At 50.4% G+C, this 21,993-nt stretch overlaps 1 protein-coding gene across 1 annotated transcript; it reads right to left on the bottom strand.

Annotated features, from left to right (window-relative positions):
* Positions 1-1,956: 1,956 nt before the first annotated feature.
* shrprbck1r (sharpin and rbck1 related) lies at positions 1,957-21,858 on the bottom strand. The gene is made up of 15 exons (XM_064333897.1): positions 21,781-21,858; positions 20,615-21,089; positions 18,864-19,038; positions 17,217-17,300; positions 15,035-15,176; positions 14,645-14,735; positions 13,538-13,823; positions 13,120-13,232; positions 11,886-12,059; positions 7,658-7,818; positions 6,804-6,915; positions 6,270-6,449; positions 4,537-4,635; positions 3,248-3,391; positions 1,957-2,594 (listed from the first exon to the last, which is right to left on the bottom strand). Exons 2-15 carry the CDS (start codon positions 20,879-20,881, stop codon positions 2,514-2,516), a joined length of 2,109 nt encoding a protein of 702 aa, XP_064189967.1. The 5' UTR covers positions 20,882-21,089; positions 21,781-21,858; the 3' UTR covers positions 1,957-2,513.
* Positions 21,859-21,993: the final 135 nt, after the last annotated feature.

Below are 21,993 nucleotides of genomic sequence, written 5' to 3'. Positions count from 1 at the left end.
CCTCCGCGAATTACATGTCTGGAATGGAAATCAAATATTTGCAAATATTTCACAAGTATTTCATTTGGTCCAGAAAAAAAGTCTTGGTGCTTACAAGCACACTCTTTCGAAGCTCTTTCGAATCTTACCTTTCGTAAGCACTCACGAAAAAGCATTGCATACCTCTTAATTTTTTAAAAGTATTCTTAAGTAGATCGAGTTTATTTTAAAGTATATTTTAAGTTCAATATAAAACTAAATCGACCGGTTTTTTGGAATGGATTTGTTTTTGCATATCCACATCTTGAAAATGGGTCAACTGTCAGGCTTATTTTAATTTCTACTCGTTTCTCCTTTAATCCGTGGACCTCCCCTCAGGTTCCACAGAGTTCAGTTTGTGACAGGGTTACTTGAATGTGCAGCAGGTCTACACTAATGTCCCGTCCAAGAGCTTTACCAGTCAAGCTGCTTCAACAGCAGGCATGCTTCAGCATAAGACATGCGCTTGTACCTTGTGCTGTTTTCATGCAAGTAGGATGGCGGGTTTTGCATGAAGATGTGACATGGACACACGTTAACCTGGATTTACCTGGATGCAGGCCAGCAGCTCATTGGTGGAAGAGTGTAGGTCTCTGAACTGGGGCAGGTACAGGCTTTTGTTCTAGGGTTTCGTTGTTTCGAGGGTCAGGTGGCACACCTAAAATCTGGTACGCAATTGCAGACATCAGCGTGACTATAATGTAAAAGTCCAGTTTTACCCGTCGACTCTCTGGGAAAGACAGAGGGGCGTGGAGGGTGGGGGTGGGGGGGGTGGCAGAGCACAGCTCCGACAGGACCACCAAGGGCAAAGATGGCAGACCAACTGCAGCCCAAATCCGGCCCAAAAGTGGTCAGAGAGAGAGAGCATGTCCGCGCAAGTCTCCGTGGTAACCCGGGAAATGTGTGTGCATTCGTGTGTGTGGGAGGGGGCGGTGGGGGGGGGGGTGGGCGGGGTGAGCGCGCGGGATGTACAGGAGCACCGTGAGTGAAAAAGGAGGGAAAAAACGAAGAAAAGAAATGGAAAGAAAGAGGCGGGAAGCTGTAGCCTAACCCCCCGTTACCTCCAGCCTGTCTGAGATGGATACAGACCGTCATCCTCGAAAAATCCAAGGGGTTAACACCATACATCGCTTGGGTTCTTTTTTTTTTTTTGAAAAGCATACATTTTACGATTTCCTGCTCGGCGCCCAAATTAAAAGCACACATGCACGCCTGGTTCCAGTTATAATTCTATAAATAAAATGAGGCTTGGACCCTGACACACGCTGCAGCGTTTCCATGAATCCCTCTGTCCCCCTCACCTCCCCAGCTGAGTCGTTTCTGCATTACAGCCTGTGAAAATGTGGCTCGTCTGGCCACAAGTAAAAAAAAGCAACAACAAAAAAATATATATATTGTTAGGTCAGGATGGAATATTTTGTCAGCGTTTAGGATTGTTCACTGGATGGGCGATGAGACGGTGTACACGCACACACTCTACAGAAGCGCTCTCATGGTGATAAAACGTGCTCGGTTTTCTTTGTTTGAACCATCCCCAGAGGGTCTTACGCTGACTGCAGCCACCAGGTGGTGCTAAATAAACCGCTAGACACGATGGTTTATACTTTCGACTCTTATCCCAGTCCAGTCACAGCCAAGGGTCTTCAAACCCGCGCCCCGTCCCCCTCCGAAAAAAAAAAAACGTTTTGAAAGAGAAGCAGCCTTCCCATTGGTCAGGGTATCTGATTTCACCAATCAAAGTCCAGCCTCTGACCAGTGTTTGGTCAGAATCGGGGAGAACAGCCCCTTTGACCGAGTAGGTGCTAAAAAAAGACTTCGGCACAATCATTTACAGCCAAAGAGAAAAGCTGAGATATTAACTGAACTGTGAATCGGTGAGGTGAATGTGTGTTGTGTGTTGTCAAGCGAGTGAATATTAATTCCCTCTGACGCTCCGCGTTAATTTGAAAACACAGTTTTATTCAAACAAACAGTTCAAACAGTTCAGGCACAATGGCACAATCTCAACCCCCCCCCCGAACAAGTCTTCTGATTGGCTGCTAGGATACAAGCTCTCCATTGGCTGGCATCCCTATAGGCACTCAGTAACAGAAAGGTTCCCTTAGCAAAATATCACCCAATAGTCGAGGGGGGGGAGGGGGGGCAAAACAAAGAAACCTTTATTTAGCATTAAAAACAAAAAAAAGTTATCATAGCAGCTATGGACGAACAGCCCTGAGCTCTGGAAGCATTAGCAAGGACACTTACCGGACGCAACTTCTCCCTCATCTGTATTAATATGGCTTCCTTCAACTATCTTTTTTTTGGGTAGTTTAAGAGGTTTCATAAGTGGGTGTACTGCATGTGTGAATGTGTGGGTTAAAGTAACCATTGCATAAAATTGTGACTGACAAACATATCCAGTGACTGCTAATGGACATATCTCTCTTTTTTACTGTCTCGCTCTCTCTCTCTCTCTCTCTCTCTCTCTCTCTCTCTCTCTCTCTCTCTCTCTCTCAGTGGCAGTTCTGGCACTTGGGGTGGCACCTCTGCTTGTTCACATTGCAGCGGCAGCCTCCACTGGTGTCACCAGGGCCCTGGAACACACACACACACACGCACACACACACACACGCACACGCGCACACACACACACACACACACACACACGCACGCACACACACACACACACGCGCACGCACACACACGCACACACACACACACACACACACGCGCGCACGCACACACACGCACACACACACACACACATACAGGAAGAGCGTCAGACACGTAGCCGACCTTGATATGTAACAAACACACCAACTGAAGAAAAAGAACACAAAAAAACTACACGCAGGATAGTTGCTATGACGCTGCACATTCAGATTTTAAAATGTCACCATGTTGGTTAACGCCTCTCTAAACACAGTCTAATTGAGGACCCACAATTCCCTGCGCAACCTCACACACAAGGTCTTTTTTTTTGTTTCACTTGAAACCTGTAACTTACAAAGACCTTTGCAGGCACAAAGATGGTTTAACTGCAATATGCAAGTCCAGGGAAGAGACAGCGAGACAGATTCATTCACGATGAAGCACAAAAATCAGTGTTCACTCCCGATACATTGCTATTATAACGTAAACGGAACGTTTAATAATATGAGACTCATACACAGCTGCATATATTGACACAGAGACCAGGTGATTGGCTAGTAAGTGAACAGTGAGACAGAAGGGGGCGGGTCCTCACCCCAGGACCCCAGCGCGGTCCTCTGGTGACCCAGCAGATCTCCGTGTGACAGACAGTGCAGCGCAGCCAATCACAGCCCTCCTTCTTCTGGACGATGATACCACACTGGGGGCAGTGCATCGCCTCGCCGGACTGGACCAAAGTCTGTTCAGGTGGGGGATGGGGGGACAGCTTCAGGCCTCATTCCTCAAAAATACTCCAATAATTTCTGAAAATATGATCTCGAAAGTATGAAAGTATAATCTCGCTCTTGAACGCCCCTCACAATCTTAGATGCCCTGAGGAAAATGTCCTAATATCAGCATGTCAGGGCGTGTCTTTAGAGTTATTATTTTTAAATTTGGCATGAAATATGCAGCTGAACATATGCAGCTCTCATCCAAAATTTTAAAATGTCCGACTGTGTGCAACTGCAGCTGGATTCATGCGAGAGCCCCATTGCCTATCGGGAAGTGTAGACAACCACAGTCCTCAGGAAGATGAGATGTCGCCAGTTTGCTTGTTTTCACACAGCTGAGCTTGCTGGGTGGAGTCAGAGGAAAACCTTAAAATGCAGTGCATGGATGCAATTGACCAGCAGGGGTCGCTAGATAGCAATGAAACGTGGAGCCCCCCTAACCGTCATCTCCTAATGGAGCTGCTGACCACAGTCGGCACTGGCAGTGTTGTGATGTGTTAACATTCATATTTCAGGGTGTGTCTCATGACTTTGTGGGGTAGTTTGGGTGTGTTAATGCCAGTGTGTCAGGGTGTGTAGTGTGGGTGTGTGCGGTAGTTTGGGCGTGTGGGGTAGTGTGGGCGTGTGGGGTAGTATGGGTGTGTGGTGTGGGTGTGTGGGGTAGTGTGGGTGTGTGGTGTGGGTGTGTGGGGTAGTGTGGGTGTGTGGTGTGGGTTTGTGGGGTAGTATGGGTGTGTGGTGTGGGTGTGTGGGGTAGTGTGGGTGTGTGGTGTGGGTGTGTGCGGTAGTGTGGGTGTGTGGGGTAGTGTGTGGGGTACTGTGGGCATGTGGGGTAGTGTGGGTGTGTGGGGTAGTGTGGATGTGTGGGGTAGTGTGGGTGTGTGGGGTAGTGTGTGGGGTGGTGTGGGTGTGTGGGGTAGTGTGGGCATGTGGGGTAGTGTGGTGTGTGGGGTAGTGTGGGTGTGTGGGTGTAGTGTGTGGGGTGGTGTGGGTGTGTGGGGTAGTGTGGGCATGTGGGGTAGTGTGGGTGTGTGGGGTAGTGTGGGCGTGTGAGGTAGTATGGGTGTGTGGTGTGGGTGTGTGGGGTAGTGTGGGCGTGTTGCTCTGGCACCTTCAGCAGGTCTCGGGTCCTGCGGGCTGCAGAATCGTTGACGGCGCGAGCTGTGAGATCGTCCTGATACTGCTTACAGTTCATCCCCTCATGGATCGCCTGAGAGAGAGAGAGAGAGAGGGAGGGAGAGGGAGAAAGGGGGAGAGAGAGAGAGAGACAGAGCGGGAAAGGGGGAGAGAGACCGAGAGAGGGAGAGAGCGAGAGAGCAAGAGGGGGGAGAAAGAGAGAGCGAGGGAGAGAGAGAGAGAAAGAGGGAAGGAGAGAGAGACAAGAGAGGAGAGAGAAGAGAGAAGAGAGCAAGAGGGGGGAGAAAGAGAGAGCGAGGGAGAGAGAGCAAGAGAGTGAGAGGGAGAGAGAGAGAGAGAAAAAGCGGGAAGGGGAGAGAGAGAGAGAGCGAGAGAGCGAGGGAGAGAGGGAGAGAGCGAGAGAGAGAGGGAGAGAGAGAGCGAGAGAGAGAGGGAGAGAGCGAGACAGTGAGAAAGGGAGAAGGAGAGAGAGAGCACGGGGGAGGGAGGGGGGGAGAGAGCGAGAGAGAGCAAGGGGGGGAGAGATTGTATAACTCAGTTCCCCTTGATGTTTTTCTGTTAGCATCAATGTTTTTCTAATAACATTTAAAGGCTTCATATGAAGGTCCAAAATGACACTGGGAAAACAAAGCAGTTCTGAGAGGGAAGAAAACATAAAGGCTTTGGATAACGGACAGAAGAAAAGTGGAGGATAAAATGAAAAAGAACAAAGAGGAGAGGAAATACGGAGTGAGGATTGGGTAAGGCGGAGAGACTGAAACAGACAGGCATAAAGAGGGAGGAATGGTAGAGGGCGAGGGGAGGGGGTAGAGAGAGCAAGAGAGCGGGAAAAAAGAAAAAAAAACAAAAGGAGAGAGAAAGAGAGAGAAAAAGGGAGAGAGAGACAGACAAAGAGCGAGTGAGTGAGAGAGCGAGAGAGCGAGCGAGAGAGGGAGGGAGAAGAGGGGATGACGGAGAAAGCAGTACAGGCTCAGCAGTCTGGGTACATTATGTACAGTTGGGAGTCACATGACACCGGCAGCAGACAGCATACCAGAGCCCCCCCCCTCCCCCCCCCCACCTTTCCCCCCGCCTCCCCACCCTTCCCCCGGCTCATATATATCACTGGGCCACATATATCACACCTGCATGACAGGCAGCAACTGCTGCACAAAAAACCATGCCAGTCAAAAAGCAGCAGTGAGTGGAATCTAAGGGTGTGTGTGTGTGTGTGTGTGTGTGTGCGTGCGTGTGTGTGTGAGTGCGTAAGCTCGCGTGAGTGAAGAGTGTGTATGGTGTGTGCATTAGCGCGCAGTTGCTGTTGTCACCGGTGATGGAGAGGATGGCGCGAGTGTGTGTGTGTGTGTGTGCGTGTGCGTGTGTGTGTGTGTGGTAAGTGTTCATTATTCCCTGGCTCCGGACATGAGTTATGTAAGAACATGTGTTTCCTATGGGAGCAGACGACTTCCGCTGGAGCAGACAGGCTGGGTGTGTGTGTGTGTGTGTGTGTAGCATGTGTAATGTATGCATGTTTTTATGTGCCTCTATGTGTGTGTATGTGTGTGTGTGTGCGTGTGTGTGTGAAACCTTGCAGAGCAGGTAGTTATGCTTATTGGACACGGGGCAGTGGAAGGTGTGTGCATATGCATGTGTGTGTATGTGTGACAGAGAGAGATACTGTGTATGTGTATGTGTGTGTGTGTGTGTGAGTGTGTGTGTGTGAGGTACCTTGCAGAGCAGGCAGTTGTGCTTGCCGCACACGGGGCAGTGGAAGGTGTTGACCGTGTCCTCGTACTCACACCAGCCGGGGCAGTCCAGGCTGGCGCAGTGGTAGCTGCTCTCACAGCGAGATTCGGCCACAGACAGACCCCTCCGCAGCCAGCGTTCGTACTCCTCCCCCGACACCAGCTGACACAGAGAGAGGCCATCTTTTATTATCAACGGCCTTTTTATCATCCTTCAGTACCTATGTTCACTTCAGACCCATATTCCTCTTTCCTGCTCAGGTTCATCCCCATTTTCTCTTTTAAACCTTTAAAGAGTAGGTTTTTCGGAATGTTTTTTTTCCTCCCAAAATTCTAAGTCAGTGTCGCCAACGGTGATTGTGACATCAGCATTAGAATGTTCAGTGTAAGAGCGTTCTAAATCACATATTTTTGCCCTCCTTTCATGTTTCCTGCTTCATTCAGGCCGGGCGAGAGCGGAGCGTGCAGTGGACGGAAGCGGCCAGCGGGTGGCGGTGCAGAGACGGCGCCTCCTCACCGCGCGGATCTCCCTCTCCTGCAGCGTGCAGTCGCAGGCGTAGGAGTCGTCGCGGTACGGGCACGCCACCTCCGGCTCCTCGCACATCAGGATCACCGACCGCAGGCAGTCTCTGCACGCACACGAGCGCAAAAAGGAAACGTGAAAGGTGACCGCGGCTCGGACACACTGACCGCGGCACGCCGGCCGCCAACCCCCTGTCCAGACCTCTGAATGGCGGCAAGCTCTCTCTCTCTCTCTCTCTCTCTCTCACCTGCAGAAGCAGTGCAGACTCTCTCTCTCTCTCTCACCTGCAGAAGCAGTGCAGACTCTCTCTCTCTCTCTCTCTCTCTCCTCTCTCTCACCTGCAGAAGCAGTGCAGACTCTCTCCTCTCTCTCCTCTCTCTCTCTCTCTCTCTCACCTGCAGAAGCAGTGCAGACTCTCTCCTCTCTCTCTCTCTTCACCTGCAGAAGCGTGCAGACTTCCTCTTCTCTCTCTCTCTCTCTCTCTCACCTGCAGAAGCAGTGCAGACTCTCTCTCTCTCTCTCACCTGCAGAAGCAGTGCAGGCTCTCTCTCTCTCTCTCTCTCTCTCTCTCTCACCTGCAGAAGCAGTGCAGACTCTCTCTCTCTCTCTCTCTCTCTCTCTCTCTCTCTCTCACCTGCAGAAGCAGTGCAGACTCTCCCTTTCTCTCTCTCTCTCTCTCTTTCACCTGCAGAAGCAGTGCAGACTCTCTCTCTCTCTCCCCTCTCTCTTCTCTCTCTCTCACCTGCAGAAGCAGTGCAGACTCTCTCCCTCTCTCTCTCTCTCTCTCTCTCTCTCTCACCTGCAGAAGCAGTGCAGGCACTCTCCCTCTCTCTCTCTCTCTCTCTCACCTGCAGAAGCAGTGCAGGCACTCCCTCAGCAGGACCCCCTCCCCAGGCTGCAGGTCCAGGTAGCAGATGCGGCAGTCCACGCTCTCGGGGTTGGGCACCAGGTCCTGTCCGTCCAGCATCACCAGCCGGGCGAAGTTCTCCCTCCGCTCCGCCTCCCTGGCCTGGCGGACCAATGAGAAGAGAGAGCGAGGGCGTTGTTAACACAACAGGAGGCTCCATTTATTCACTTACCCTTTGTTTACTTTACGTGACATTCTTTCAGCAGAACCGGCTGACAGAGCAAGAGAATATCAGTACACCCCCCCTGAGTAACAGGAGGACCAGTACCAGACCTAGCAAACAACATTCAGCAGCGAGTTTACATCAGAGGCATTGTGCAAAAAACTCATACATTTTATTCACTGACAGCTGAAAGTTCTGTTCTAGCCCTACATTTAACTCAACAACCAATGAAGTTGGTCACAAAAACCCAAATGGTAAAAACATGGCCACTTTGGTTCTCCCAGAAAATTCCTTACTTTGGAGATACAAGGTTCATGGATGACACCGGAAACATGCTACATCGCTAAAGCACTAATGTAGCTTACCCATGCCAACCAAGAACCATAAACACCCAATACAGCACAACTGGAAGAAATGATTAAATTCACAGAAGGATGAAGGTTATAGTAAATCAGTGAATCATACTACAGTGCAAGAGGATGTAAAACTGCTGCCAGTGTCAAGTGCTGTGGTCTTATTTTCCCTAAAACCAGTGTGGTTATATTCAGCATGACATCGCACACCTTGTCACTCCTGTTTGCATATTACCATTTAATCTGCATGAATGTATAAATAATATGCACAAAAAACATTTGAAACATTTTTTTGTTGCAGTTTTCATTTTTTTCCTATTTTAGATAATCACTCGCAAAACGGTGCACAGGTGTCACATAATATTTGAAATCACCGTTCACTGCAGATTATTGGTACTTCAGTGCTCCAGGGAATCCACGGGACAGGCTTACAGGACAGAGTGATCATTTAAGTTTAACCTTACAAGGTCATTAACTGTGACGTCAAGCCGCCATTTTACATAAAAAAATAAACAGACGAGAAACACGGAAATAATTTTAAAGACAAGACATTTAAAATTAGTTTTTTAATTTATTATTTTAGAAACAATTTTTCAAAGAATGCCACCCCCCCCCCCCCGCCCCCGCCTCCAAACCCCTAATAAATATCAAACAAGATAAATATCTTATTTATATTACTGAGAATGCACATTGGCATAGATGTGCACTGAGTTGATTTGACACATGAGAGTGAGTAAAGATCACACACACGGGAAGTGGAATAATCTAAAAGTAAGCAAAGAACACCCTGAAACACACGTAGAACACCCTGAAAGCAATACAAGTTCCTCCCCTCTCTGAAACGCCCTACACCTTCACTTCAACAGAACCAACAGACTTCCTCTGACAGCGTCACGGACGGACATAACGGTAATAATCATCACAGTCAACAACATTCCGTTACGGAACTCAGGGTGTAAGATGAATTTAGTTCAGCTGAAAATTATGAGAACATTCACACCAAGTCAGGTCACCACTGGACTATATATCATTACATACATTCTACACAGGTGAAAGTGTTAAAAAAAAAAAACTATCCATCAGCCATATGTACCCACGTCACACAAAAAAATAAAAAATGAAAACTTTCCTGCCGTACAGGTGGGCATGCCGTCAACAATATGTTCAGGGAGGGAGCAAGAGAGCAGACGTAATAATAATAATAATAATAATAATAATAATAATTAAATGTAATGTTTCTGCATTAGGTTTAAGGAAGTGCTGTTGTGTGCCTCAGTGTGGCATTGTCTCAATCTGTCTCGATCTCAGCCTGTCACACTGAAAGAGCATCTGTTTCACAGGCATCAGGCTGCTGAATCCTCAACAGGGCCTTTTCTGTTAAGGGATTTGCCAAGAGAGCAGCTGCTAGTATGCCTGTGCCAATGAGTGAGACCGCAGTCTGAATGCCCAGTCTGTGAGCACACACAAGTGTGTGTGTGTGTGTATGCGCATACACATGCACACATGTGTTTGTGTGTCTATGTGCATGTGCATACACACGTATTTGTGCGTCAGTAGTCCTGCCTGTGTGCTACTGAATTCAGTGTCAGTGGAGTTCTGCTCAGTGATCTGGAACAGGCTATACAGTGCAGAGAGGGCTGTCAGTAGTCCCGGTCAGTGGACTGGTTCAGGTCATACAATGTGTCAGTAGTCCTGGTCAGTGGGCTGGTTCAGGTCATACAGTGTGTTAGTAGTCCTGGTCAGTGGGCTGGTTCAGGTTAAACAGTGTGTCAGTAGTCCTGGTCAGTGGGCTGGTTCAGATTAAACAGTGTGACAGTAGTCCTGGTCAGTGGGCCAGTTCAGATTAAACAGTAAGTCAGTAGTCCTGGTCAGTGGGCTGGTTCAGGTTAAACAGTGTGTCAGTAGTCCTGGTCAGGGGCTGGTTCAGGTTAAACAGTGTGACAGTAGTCCTGGTCAGTGGGCTAGGTTCAGATTAAACAGTGTCAGTAGTCCTGGTCAGTGGGCGTTCAGATTAAACAGTGTGTCAGTAGTCCTGGTCAGTGGGCTGGTTCAGGTTAAACAGTGTGTCAGTAGTCCTGGTCAGTGGGCTGGTTCAGATTAAACAGTGTGTCAGTAGTCCTGGTCAGTGGGCCAGTTCAGATTAAACAGTGTGTCAGTAGTCCTGGTCAGTGGGCTGGTTCAGGTTAAACAGTGTGACAGTAGTCCTGGTCAGTGGGCCAGTTCAGATTAAACAGTGTGTCAGTAGTCCTGGTCAGTGGGCTGGTTCAGGTTAAACAGTGTGTCAGTAGTCCTGGTCAGTGGGCTGGTTCAGATTAAACAGTGTGACAGTAGTCCTGGTCAGTGGGCGGTTCAGTTAAACAGTGGTCAGTAGTCCTGGTCAGTGGGCGGTTCAGTTAAACAGTGTGTCAGTAGTCCTGGTCAGTGGGCGGTTCAGTTAAACAGTGTGTCAGTAGTCCTGGTCAGTGGGCTGGTTCAGGTTAAACAGTGGTCAGTAGTCCTGGTCAGTGAGCTGGTTCAGATTAACAGTGTGTCAGTAGTCCTGGTCAGTGGGCTGGTTCAGATTAAACAGTGTGTCAGTAGTCCTGGTCAGTGGGCTGGTTCAGATTAAACAGTGTGTCAGTAGTCCTGGTCAGTGGGCTGGTTCAGGTTAAACAGTGTGTCAGTAGTCCTGGTCAGTGGGCTGGTTCAGATTAAACAGTGTGTCAGTAGTCCTGGTCAGTGGGCTGGTTCAGATTAAACAGTGTGTCAGTAGTCCTGGTCAGTGGGCCGGTTCAGGTTATATAGTAGTGGGCTTTTCTGTGGGCCAGCCTCCCTCAGCTCTTCTCTTCTCCTTTTTCTCCTTCAAAACACAAAGAGGCAAAAGAGAAGAGAGTCAGCGTGAGGGGCAGCCCGTCTCCTGACCCTTCACCTCCCCAGATAAACGCTTTTAGGGCAAATTCAAAAGTTTTTCCGTTTTTCGTGGCATTACATTCATTTTTGGCAGCAGGACCCACCATGCTACCTCTCTCTCGCTCTCTGTCTGAACCCTGAGAATCACTGAATCATCTCCGTCATGTTTTTACACACGGAATGTGTGACGTGCTTAAGTGACACAGCGGCACGTTCGTCCTTTTCAGAGTGACCACTGGTCTTGTGCTTTGTAACGGGGTACTTCTGTGCTAGTTGATTTAGCCTTATTTGCACTCAAATGATAGCAGGTAAATCAAAAGTTATTATAGTCTCTCCCTCTCTCTCACACACTCAGCTACTCACTCACACACTCACTCACTCCCTCACACTCACTCAGTCACTCACTCACTCACACTCACTCTGTCACTCAATTTCAATTTTCTATTTTTTCTACTTTAAATTTCAATTTTTTCACTACTAAAACAACTACTAATTTTTTCACTCTCACTCACTCACACTCACTCACACACTCTCTCTTACACTCACTCTCACACACTCACTCTCTCTCTCTCACTCACTCTCACACACTCACTCTCTCACTCTCTCCCTCTCACTCTCTCACTCCCTCTCTCCCTCTCTCTCTCTCTCACCTGTTGGTACTGTCGCACGGCCTCTCTCTCTCTCTCACCTGTTGGTACTGTCGCACGGCCTGTCTCTCTCTCTCACCTGTTGGTACTGTCGCACGGCCTCTCTCTCTCTCTCACCTGTTGGTACTGTCGCACGGCCTCTTTCTCCTGAGTGATGCGGCGGAGCTCGGCGGGGTCGGGCTGGTGCCCCCCGGGCACGGTGTACCCCTCGGGCCGGTCCATGCTGCAGATCTCGCAGCCCGGCCGCGTGGGCTTGTTGATGAAGGTGCAGGACGGGCACGCCCATCCCAGCTGCGGGGGGGAGGAGTCGCCATGGAGACGGTCAGCACTCAAACGGTGTACGCGTACCTCTGTGCTGGCACAGTGTGTGAGGGTGTCGCTGCCTACCAGGGATTTTTAAAATTGGGAAAAGGACTCTTGTGACACCACCTCACTGGTAGAACAGAGAGGAGTTGGACTGACCAGGAAGTCTGCTGGCCACAGCCAATAGAACAGCACCGTTAGTGACTGGCGGATAACTTCTGGCAATACTTCCTGGCTCGCACCAATCACCAAGTACCAAGTATCAACCAATCACCATCTGCTTTGTTCTACTGGTTGTTACAAACAGGCTCATCTATATCTTCTACATAAAAGGTGATGTCACACCTGATTCATTCATATTTTATTACCCCTGATAACTGTGATGGTAGACAGCCATCGAGGTGTGTGGGTACTCAGGTGTTGGGCAGTGTGTGGGTACTCAGGTGTTGGGCAGTGTGTAGGTACCCAGGTGTTGGGCAGTGTGCAGCTGCCCAGGTGTTGGGCAGTGTGCAGGTGCCCAGGTGTTGGGCAGTGTGCAGGTGCCCAGGTGTTGGCAGTGTGCAGGTGCCCAGGTGTTGGGTAGTGTGCAGGTGCCCAGGTGTTGGGCAGTGTGTAGGTACCCAGGTGTTGGGCAGTGTGCAGGTGCCCAGGTGTTGGGCAGTGTGTAGGTACCCAGGTGTTGGGCAGTGTGCAGGTGCCCAGGTGTTGGGCAGTGTGTAGGTACCCAGGTGTTGGGCAGTGTGCAGGTGCCCAGGTGTTGGCAGTGTGCAGGTGCCCAGGTGTTGGGCAGTGTGTAGGTGCCCAGGTGTTGGGCAGTGTGCAGGTGCCCAGGTGTTGGCAGTGTGCAGGTGCCCAGGTGTTGGGCAGTGTGCAGGTGCCCAGGTGTTGGCAGTGTGCAGGTACCCAGGTGTTGGGCAGTGTGTAGGTACCCAGGTGTTGGGCAGTGTGCAGGTGCCCAGGTGTTGGGCAGTGTGCAGGTGCCCAGGTGTTGGGCAGTGTGCAGGTGCCCCGGTGTTGGGCAGTGTGCGGGTGCCCAGGTGTTGGGTACCTGTGTGCTGGCTTTGCTGGGGTCCAGGGCTTCCTTGAGCTGGGGCATCTCCAGGTTGATGAGGTCTCGGATTTCACCGATCCCCAACTTCTCAGCTCCGCCCCCGCTGCCACCTAAAACAGCCAATCACGAGACCCATCACACAGGGGTCTCTCAACAGCCTATCATAGCAGCCGGTCCAACGTGTTCCCCAATCAGTCACTTCCACCTTATTGATGGGCATCGGTGCTACGGCTTACGAATGTTTATCGGTATATCGGAGAGTGTCAGAATGGGAAAGACTGTATTATGGTGAATAAGAGTGAATGACCATGTTCACCAATGTGCACCGGCATGTCCGTGCGCAACCACAATACATTAAAAGTTTTTGTGTAACTAAGTATATTGGGGTGTTCGGGTGCATCACAGAGCAGCTCACCCATGCTGCTGTGGGACAGGCGGGGGGGCAGGGTGCTGTAGCCCCTCCGGTCCTGGGACGCGGGCCCGTTGCTGGGCGGCGGCGGGGGGGCGAGCAGGGCGCTCTCCTGGTCCTGCAGGCACATCTGGCGGGTGAGCTGGGCCTGGCGGGCCGAGAGGAGGTACAGGAAGGCCGTGTCCCCGTCCCGCCGCAGCCCGTAGGACGCCAGCGAGCGCGGCTCCACGCACAGGCACTGCCCGATCACCCAGCGCTGCACCCGCGGGTGGAACCCGTACTCCTGAAACACCTGAGAGGGGGGGGGAGGAGAGAGACAGGGGGAGAGGGAGGAGAGAGAGGGGGGGAGAGAGAGAGACGAGGGGGGGAGAGAGAGAGGGGAGAGAGGGAGGGGAGAGAGGGAGGAGAGAGACAGGGGGAGAGGGAGGGAGAGAGAGGGGGAGAGAGAGAGAGAGAGGGGAGGAGAGGGGGAGAGGAGAGGGGGAGAGGGAAGGAGAGAGAGAGAGGGGGGAGACAGGGAGAGAGAGAGAGAGGGGAGCAGGGAGAGAGAGGGAGAGCGACAGGGGAGAGTGAGGGAGGGGGGAGAGAGAGGGAGGGAGAGGAGATAGAGAGGGAGGGGGGGGAGAAAGAGGGAGGGAGGGGCGAGAGAGAGTCAGAGGGAGGGAGAGGAAGACAGGGGAGGGAGGGGAAGAGAGAGAGAGGAAGAGGGAGAGGGAGAGAGAGGGAGAGAGAGAGTGAAGAGAGAGAGAACTCACCTGTGTGCACCTGACTCCACCACCACACACTCTCTCTGTTTATTGTTCAGTGTCACTGTGGCTGTGAACCTCACACACTGCCTCACTGTTCTGTGCTGAACAGCGCAGTGCTTCACTGTGTTGTTGTATTTGTGGTGATGAATGCTCGCCTTGTTTCTGGGAAAGGCTACAGAGCCCAATGCAGCCAGTCTGAGGGCTGGGGGCCTTTCATGTGCTCCCTGGAGATGATGTTCACCGATATGCAAAACACAGTCAAATGCACAGCAGCACGGGCATGTATCCCACACAGACCAGCTGCCCGTTACCTACTACAGGAACACAGTACGGGAAAAAGTGTGGAATGGTGGTGCAGTCTGACCTGCTGCTTGAGTGACGCAACGGTCATGTGGGGGAAGACTTTCACCGTGACACAACAGGAAGAGGAAGCGTCCTCCACCACCACCGCCAGGCTGCCACAGAGACACACAGCTCAGGATGTGCCTTTCACTGCACACACAGACCTAAGGCTACGGGCAGCCCGTGAGCCAGCTCACATCCTTTCTTCCGTTTACCCCTCTAAACCTTCCTTCTCTTCAATTCCACTCATCTGTTTTTTTTCAGGCTGCCCACAGTGCTTAAACTGCTAAATAAGGTATTTTTCAATAACAATTTTTTAAATCAAAATGCTTTTGGTGAACTCCTCGATCTCTCCACCACCTCCCCCGCCCGCCCACCCGCCCCCCCACCCATCTGCCGAAAGGGCCCCCACCTGATCTCGGCGTCCGCGTAGTTCTTCTCAGAGAGCTGGATCTTGAGCGCCGCCTGCTGGCGAGCCAGGTTCACTGCATACTGAGAGGCGCTCTGCGTGTCACCTGCCTCTATGGCTCGAGTCAGATCGGCACACAGCTCCTCTGTGGGGGGGGGGGGGGGGGCAATGACATCATACTGTCAGGCAAACACAAGCGGGCGGCAGGAGGGGCGTTGGGCCACAGTAAAAGAAAGGCGCACATTAACGGGCAGAAGCTTCGGCAAGGCGAGCGCAACGCCGGACAATACTGACAGTGTGAGAGCTGAGCCGGGGGGGGCGGGGGGAGAAACCCGGAGGACAGAAATAGCCGGTGAAAATGTCACAGGACTCCACAGACTGAGAGAGAGAGAGAATTCAGACCACTGTGCCCCAAGGGCAATATGAAAAATAAAAATCAGACCGTGGGTAAAACATTTGCTCCAGTGATATGGGGGGCCTTCATTTTTAACTGCTACACAACCCTCCTTTAGCTGTTCTCCTTTTAAAAATATAACTATATAACTTTTTGCCAACCTGTTGACCGGTCTTGTCAATTGGACCTTAGGTTCATCATAAAGAACAGTCGTAAAAATGCTTCATAACAAACGTTTAACCAAAATGTAATTTCAGCACTTCCACCTGGAAATCACAAACGCAACCCTTTTGAGGCTGTCCCTCGGGCCTGGAAGACCAGAGTGGCTGCTGGATTGTTCATGTGTTTCAGCACCAGTGACTAATTTAAGGCATGGAGTTTACACACCTTGTTCTCAAGGCCTTAATTGGCAGCTGATTGAAAGAAACCCACAAAACCCTGCACACACTGTGGCCCCCCAGGACTGGAGTTAGACGCCCCTGCAGTAATTCAAGTAAGAAGCCAGCTCCCAACACAGCATACAACCAACCTGTCCTGCTCCCACTGTGTAACAATAGCAAGGGCCCAGACATTACATTACATTACATTACATTACAGGCATTTAGCAGACGCTCTTATCCAGAGCGACGTATGCTAGACATATGCTACTTGGGCAGTGATATGCTGTAGCTACCTAGCTAACGGCTGGAGGCTTGTGACTGAGGCACCGGGAACTGATCGCTCAGTTACTGCGATGGCAACCTGCTACGCTGTTGCAATATAACCCTCACGTTTACCTATTACTAAACATACTCTAGACCTACAATCTATACCTGTATCTATGTCTATGCTAACGCTGGGATTTTAGTGAGATAGGATTTTACAGCACCCTAACATATACTGTAGCTGGCTTAGAGTTGTGGCCTTAGAGTTAATATTAATATATAGCGAAGGAGGCGAAGCATTTCCTGCCAACTCCTCCTGCTTCTGTGGTTTCTGTGGACGAGTGGAAAGGCACTCGTGTTCCATTCCAGGGAGAACTGTCAGACAGGGAGAAGGAGCCTGTCCCAAATGGGCTGGTTTGGGAATCCCCTGCTGCCCCCCCACTGCATCAGCACAAAATGGCGACTGAAGCACGGACTTCCACACGGTCACACCTCGCTTCATTTGGACAGAGAGACAGCCAAGCGGCAGCTTTTTGGCAGGAAATTAATAATAAGCGAGAAAGGACAGAGAGCGAAACTGAATTATGGACAATGAGTAAAGCGTGTATGTATGAGTGTGCGTGTGTGTGTGTGTGTGTGTGTGTGTGTGCGTGTGTGTGTGTGTGTGTGTGTGCGTGTGTGTGTGTGTGTGTGTGTGTGTGTGTGTGTTGTGTGTGTGTGCGTGTGTGTGTGTGTGCGTGTGTGTGTGTGCGTGTGTGTGTGTGTGTGTGAGTGTGGTGTGTGCATGTGTGTGTGTGTGTGTGTGTGTGTGCGTGTGTGTGTGTGTGGTGTGTGTGTGCGTGTGTGTGTGTGCGTGTGCGTGTGCATGTGTGTGTGTGTGTGTGTGTGTGTGTGTGTGTGTGTGTGTGTGTGTGTGTGTGCGTGTGTGTGTGTGTGCATGTGTGTGTGTGTGTGTGTGCGTGTGAGAGAGAGAAAAAGAAAAAGAAGAGAACAAAACAGAGGGTTTGGAGGGTAAGCAAGGGACGGAGGGGAAAAGAAGATGAAGAGGAGAAGGAGGATGAAGAGGAGTAGGAGGAGGAGAGAGAGAGAGAGAGAGAGAGAGAGAGAGGGACAGAGAGAGAGGGAGAGAGAGAGGGACAGCGCTCACCTGCTTTGGGCAGGGCGGCCGAGCTCTGGGGTTCCAGGGGCTCCAGGTTGAGCTGTCGCTCAGCGATGGGAGGGCTGTCTGCCACTGAAGGACAGGAAAGCAAGGTCAACGAGGAAGACCTCACGCCATTCTCCCTACACTCATGCACCCCGCGCTCAATCCACCAATCAGGACTGCTGTGGAAAAAACAATCCACAACAAACATTACGACCGGCGCTTCAATAAAGCAACGTGTTCATTCGGCATGGAGATTACACCCAGGAACAGAACCTTCTGCGATCCTCCGACTAGCTTTTAAAGTTTTTCCGTCTGCCTTTTTAAGTTCAAGATTAGGTCACGCTCGTACCTTTTCCCCGGCAAGCTACAGGTTTCCACACTGAAAGCATAGAACACAGAGAAAGCGTTTCAGCCTCTGATGCGGTTACACCCATCCTGCGCCTAATTAAGCATGCCATCTCCGCAAGCTGCCTCCGCCTATCCCAGGTCACCGTGCTCTTCCAGAACCTCTCCCTTACCTCTCTCTCTCTCTCTCGGATGTTCCCGTTAGGGGTCGCCACAGTGGATCATCCGAACCGCATATTTGATTTGGCACATGTTTTCACGCCGGATGCCCTTCCTGACGCAACCCTCCCATTTATCCGGGCTTGGGACCGGAACTGCGAATGCACTGGCTCTACCTCTGCACTGAGAATGCACTGGCTTGCGCAGTGGCTGGGTTTGACCTGGAGGCCGGGGAAACGAACCCGGGCCTCCAGCGTGGCAGGCGAGAGCTCTACCGCTGAGCCACCAATGCTCCGTAACCCGTCCCTTACCTGAGCTCCACAAAACAGTGCAGAGACAGAGGGAGTAGCAGAGAGGAAAGTGTGCGCAAGAGGGTGAGGGGGGAAAGAAAGTACACGGGCACAGAGACGGAGAGAAAGAGAAACGGAGCGGAGGCAGTTCCAACGGAGGAAACGGGCCGTAGAGACAGAGACGCCTCACACAGCGCATCGCCCTCATATCGAGGCCTGTCCGCTAGCGTAGCGCCGAGCCGATGCGGCGTGGCTAGAGAGCGGCCGCTGCAGAACGCGACGTCGCACCGGCGGACACAGACAGCACGCGATCGGTTCCCTCAGCAGGAGACCGCCAGTCTTCAGCCGGGCGGCCTGGCCGGATCTCTGGGCCCGTGCGGTCTGCTTGTGGTTCTGCGGTCGCTGCACACCGACCGCACTCAAACCCGGGAGAGAGGGAGGCTCGGGCTCGGGCTCGGGCACGGGCAGGGGCACAGGACTACGGACAGACAGAACGGAAGCTCGAAAGGCCCGCAAAGCCGTACGAGAACAACGGCACAGTCCCAGGAGCAGAGAGAAAGAGAACCTGTACGTCACCAAGAGAACCGTTCCGCTATTCATCACTGATCTCTTTCACATCCGTCCCCCCGTCTCCTCATCAAGGGCCTGGTTTTCTGACCACTGACCTTTACCACACGCAAAGCCTTTTAGCGCACGCGAAAACCAGTAACGTGACCAGCGATTGGTCACGGTATTTCTTTTGCACCAATCACTGGCAGCGTTATTGGTTTTTTTGCGTGTGTTCACATTTGAGCCCCCGAGGGGGCCATACGAGAGAACAAGGACAGACGGCAAGATGGCGGACAGGCGTACTGACCCCTGTGCGCCTCCCTCAGCGATGACATCACCACGGTGGCCCACTCCTGCGCCTCCTTCTCGCAGCGGAAGTTGAAGTTGATGCGATCGTGAGGGGGCGTGGCCAGACGCAGCTCGTGGCAACGCGGCGACTTCACCTCGTACTGCACGGACCGCAGGTCGAACTCCGCGATGGACTGGGGTGTGTGTGTGCGTGTGTGTGTGTGTGGTGTGTGGGGGGGGGGTGGGGGGGAGGGTGAAGTGGAAAGGACAAAAGTGAGAGGATGTTTTGAATACATAAAAATCCTCAATGAACACAACTTACAAGTTCACTACTGAAATAACTCATCATCCAGGGTTTTCAATCATTCATTTTAATCCAATAACCAATTCAGCTTTTCTTTTGTGAGGCTCTTGCTGTGTGAATGTTTTGGTCACCTTCAGCCCCCGTGGGACCTCTGGGGTGTATCAGGAAACAGGATTGCAGAGTTAGCTGGGTAACTGCACTGAGTAAAACCTGGAACAGCTCTTTTTACTTCAGTCCATGTTCCAGATTTGGGAGGGTTCTCAGTTATACTCAGTTTTTAGTGCAGCCATCCAGCTAACTCAGTAATCCTGCTCAGTTAAATAGGGCACTGGAGGTCATTTTCTCCTGTAAATACTACAGTTTTACACAGGTCTCCCTCAATAACCTTTTAAATTGTCAGGGAAAGATGTTCAGTTTTGTCTCTCGCTGGCAGAAAATATTTTTTCGTATTTTTTTATTCTTAAAAAAATATACGTGCTGTGCTGCCAGTCACTGAGCTGTGTGACAACCTAGTTTAAATGCGCTACACAAAATAACGATGGGTTCATTCGCCAGTGAATTCAGTGTATACAAATATATATATAAGTGTATATGAATAAGAATATGTATAGTAATATGTTTGTGGGGAAGAATATTGTTAGTTATACTTTTTCATTTTTATTTCATGTGGTTGTTTTGTCTGTAAGTGTCTTATCTATTGTGATGTTTTTGTGTGGACCCCAGGAAGTGTAGCTGATGTTCTGCATCAGCTAATGGGGACCCTAATAAAATCCTAAATCCTAGCTGATCGGTAACTGTAGTACGAGTGAGCAGTCGTTCCAGAGGCTGGTCACTGTAATGGCAATAGCCTACTCTGTACTAAGTACAGTACAAAGTGACAATTCTCCCTCCCATGGGTTGCATACCGTGCAACATTACATCTTACTAATACGCAACAAATACACATAATTTAACAGTTCAATTGGATATGTGTGTGCATCCTACTATAGCCTGCTAACAGTATGAACATATCCGGGAGCAAGTAATGCAACTTAAAAACTGACTCGTCATCGAACCCCGTGACCACAATGACAGAAAGTAAACCCAGCTAATGTTGTCTACCTAGCAGCACAGGCTAACGTTACCTTCCTTCTCTTCAATAACAAGTTATCTGCTTGTCTTACCAACACAAAATAGGCAACTGTAGCCCGCAAATGTCGCAAACTCGCGGTTTCGCCTAGCCCTGGTAACACTGTTAATAATAACAACACATGATACATGTCTTACCTCCAGCTGAAACTCAGAAAAACATTTAGCAACGTGCCGACAAAATGCTTCGAGATTCACTATACAGGTTACATGTCAGGAATTAACTTATAAAATACATTTCATTTGGAAATCACGTTAGCAAACATCACCCACTCAGATTCAGTCACCGATCACTTCTTTCAGTTTCCGACTGCCGTGGGATTCCCCCAAACTCTTACCACACTTTGGCCGGTGCCTGTACAACTGACGTCCCGTAGAGCGAGGCGGAACTCCCCGGCCCTCCCAGGGTCCATGCTGAGCTGCAAACGCAAGGACTCGTCTTCTGCCCCTGGGAGACACAACGGCCGTATTCCCGAGTGGCACACCGAAACCCGCACCGACATTAGCACCGTGTTACAGCCGCTCTGGGAGGCCCCGTAGCCGGGGAGAGGAGGAGATGGAGCCGGCGAGGGGGTGCGAGCCCACCCGCCCGAGCTCAGCGCCATTCCGCTGGCCCTTCAGGCGGGGAGGGATAAGTCTCAACAGCGCTCCAGTACTGTTTAGTCCACAAATATGGCCCACAGTTGCCCGTCGCCCCGTCTTGTTTATGTGTGCGTCAAAGATGCAGTTTCATCTCCTCACTGTAGGTTTCGTATTGACTGGCAGCACAGGAAGCACGTACGCCCCCTAGCGGCCTCCCGTCAAACTTCCCAACTGTGAGGAAGAACTCACGTTAGGGACAAAAAAAGACGAGCATTTCAGGTGATTAACTTTAATTCAATGCCAGGAAATAAGCTATATCGATGAAGTTCTGTAATTTATATAGACGGTAAAACCAAATGTATAACATTACTCTTTAATGAAACCCAAGAATCTGAACTTTAACCACATGTGAATTGCTGCTTGATTACAAATCTAAAAGTGTGGAGTAGGCTAGGGAGCCAGATCAAGAAATTGTTTTTGTCCCAAACATTATGGAGGGCTCCGTATGTATTTTTAAATACATAAGACATCGATACTACCAAGCTATTCGCTACACTGTTCACAACGTGTGGTCATATGTTATTGTAATTTGCTTGTACTTATTTAGTGCGTATGTAGGCTACGTGAGAGTTGAATACGCCCTAAGAAGTTAATCACCCAGTGTGCTAAATAAACTTCGCCAAGCCTTTCACGCCTGTAAAAACGAACTTACGGCTGCAGTTGGTCAAATCATGATTGACAGTTACCTCCGCCATTCAACAAATGACAGTAATATCAAGATATTCAAAAACACAACGGTTGTGCAAGACTGTGAGCTGCTAGGGAATCCCATCGTAATGCCAACGTTCGGAAAACGATACCCCTATTACGTACATTCAAATAAATCATCACTGTAAATAAATAATTTAGTAAATTTGCTTACAGGCGACAGTGGCTGTGTTGCTACTCTTGAATATGAATAACAAATAAACAGGAGGGGCAAATAAAGAAACCCTTCTTTCTACAAATAACATAGTGGTTATCTCAACTGACAAGTGGTTTGGCCTATTGGATTCCTGTCATTTTTAACAGACAGAGTCAAGAACCATCATAAGGACGCTTTCATTGGTCTAGAAGAAAGCGGGCGTGGCTTTGA

Source organism: Anguilla rostrata, chromosome 4 (genome assembly GCF_018555375.3).
Source record: "Anguilla rostrata isolate EN2019 chromosome 4, ASM1855537v3, whole genome shotgun sequence".
Lineage (NCBI taxonomy): Eukaryota > Metazoa > Chordata > Actinopteri > Anguilliformes > Anguillidae > Anguilla > Anguilla rostrata.
The sequence above is the reverse complement of the archived record's forward strand: the minus strand, read 5'-3'. Positions and strand labels throughout refer to the sequence as shown.

What these genes read in the sequence shown, in the direction of transcription:
- shrprbck1r (XM_064333897.1), bottom strand. Translation starts at nt 20,881, where the DNA reads ATGGCGCTGAGCTCGGGCGGGTGGGCTCGCACCCCCTCGCCGGCTCCA. An exon ending in CAGGCACCGGCCAAAGTGTG is followed by an intron (nt 19,039 to 20,614) that starts GTAAGAGTTTGG and finishes CACACACCCCAG; the next exon opens with TCCATCGCGGAGTTCGACCT. An exon ending in CCGTGCGACAGTACCAACAG is followed by an intron (nt 7,819 to 11,885) that starts GTGAGAGAGAGA and finishes TTGGTCCGCCAG; the next exon opens with GCCAGGGAGGCGGAGCGGAG.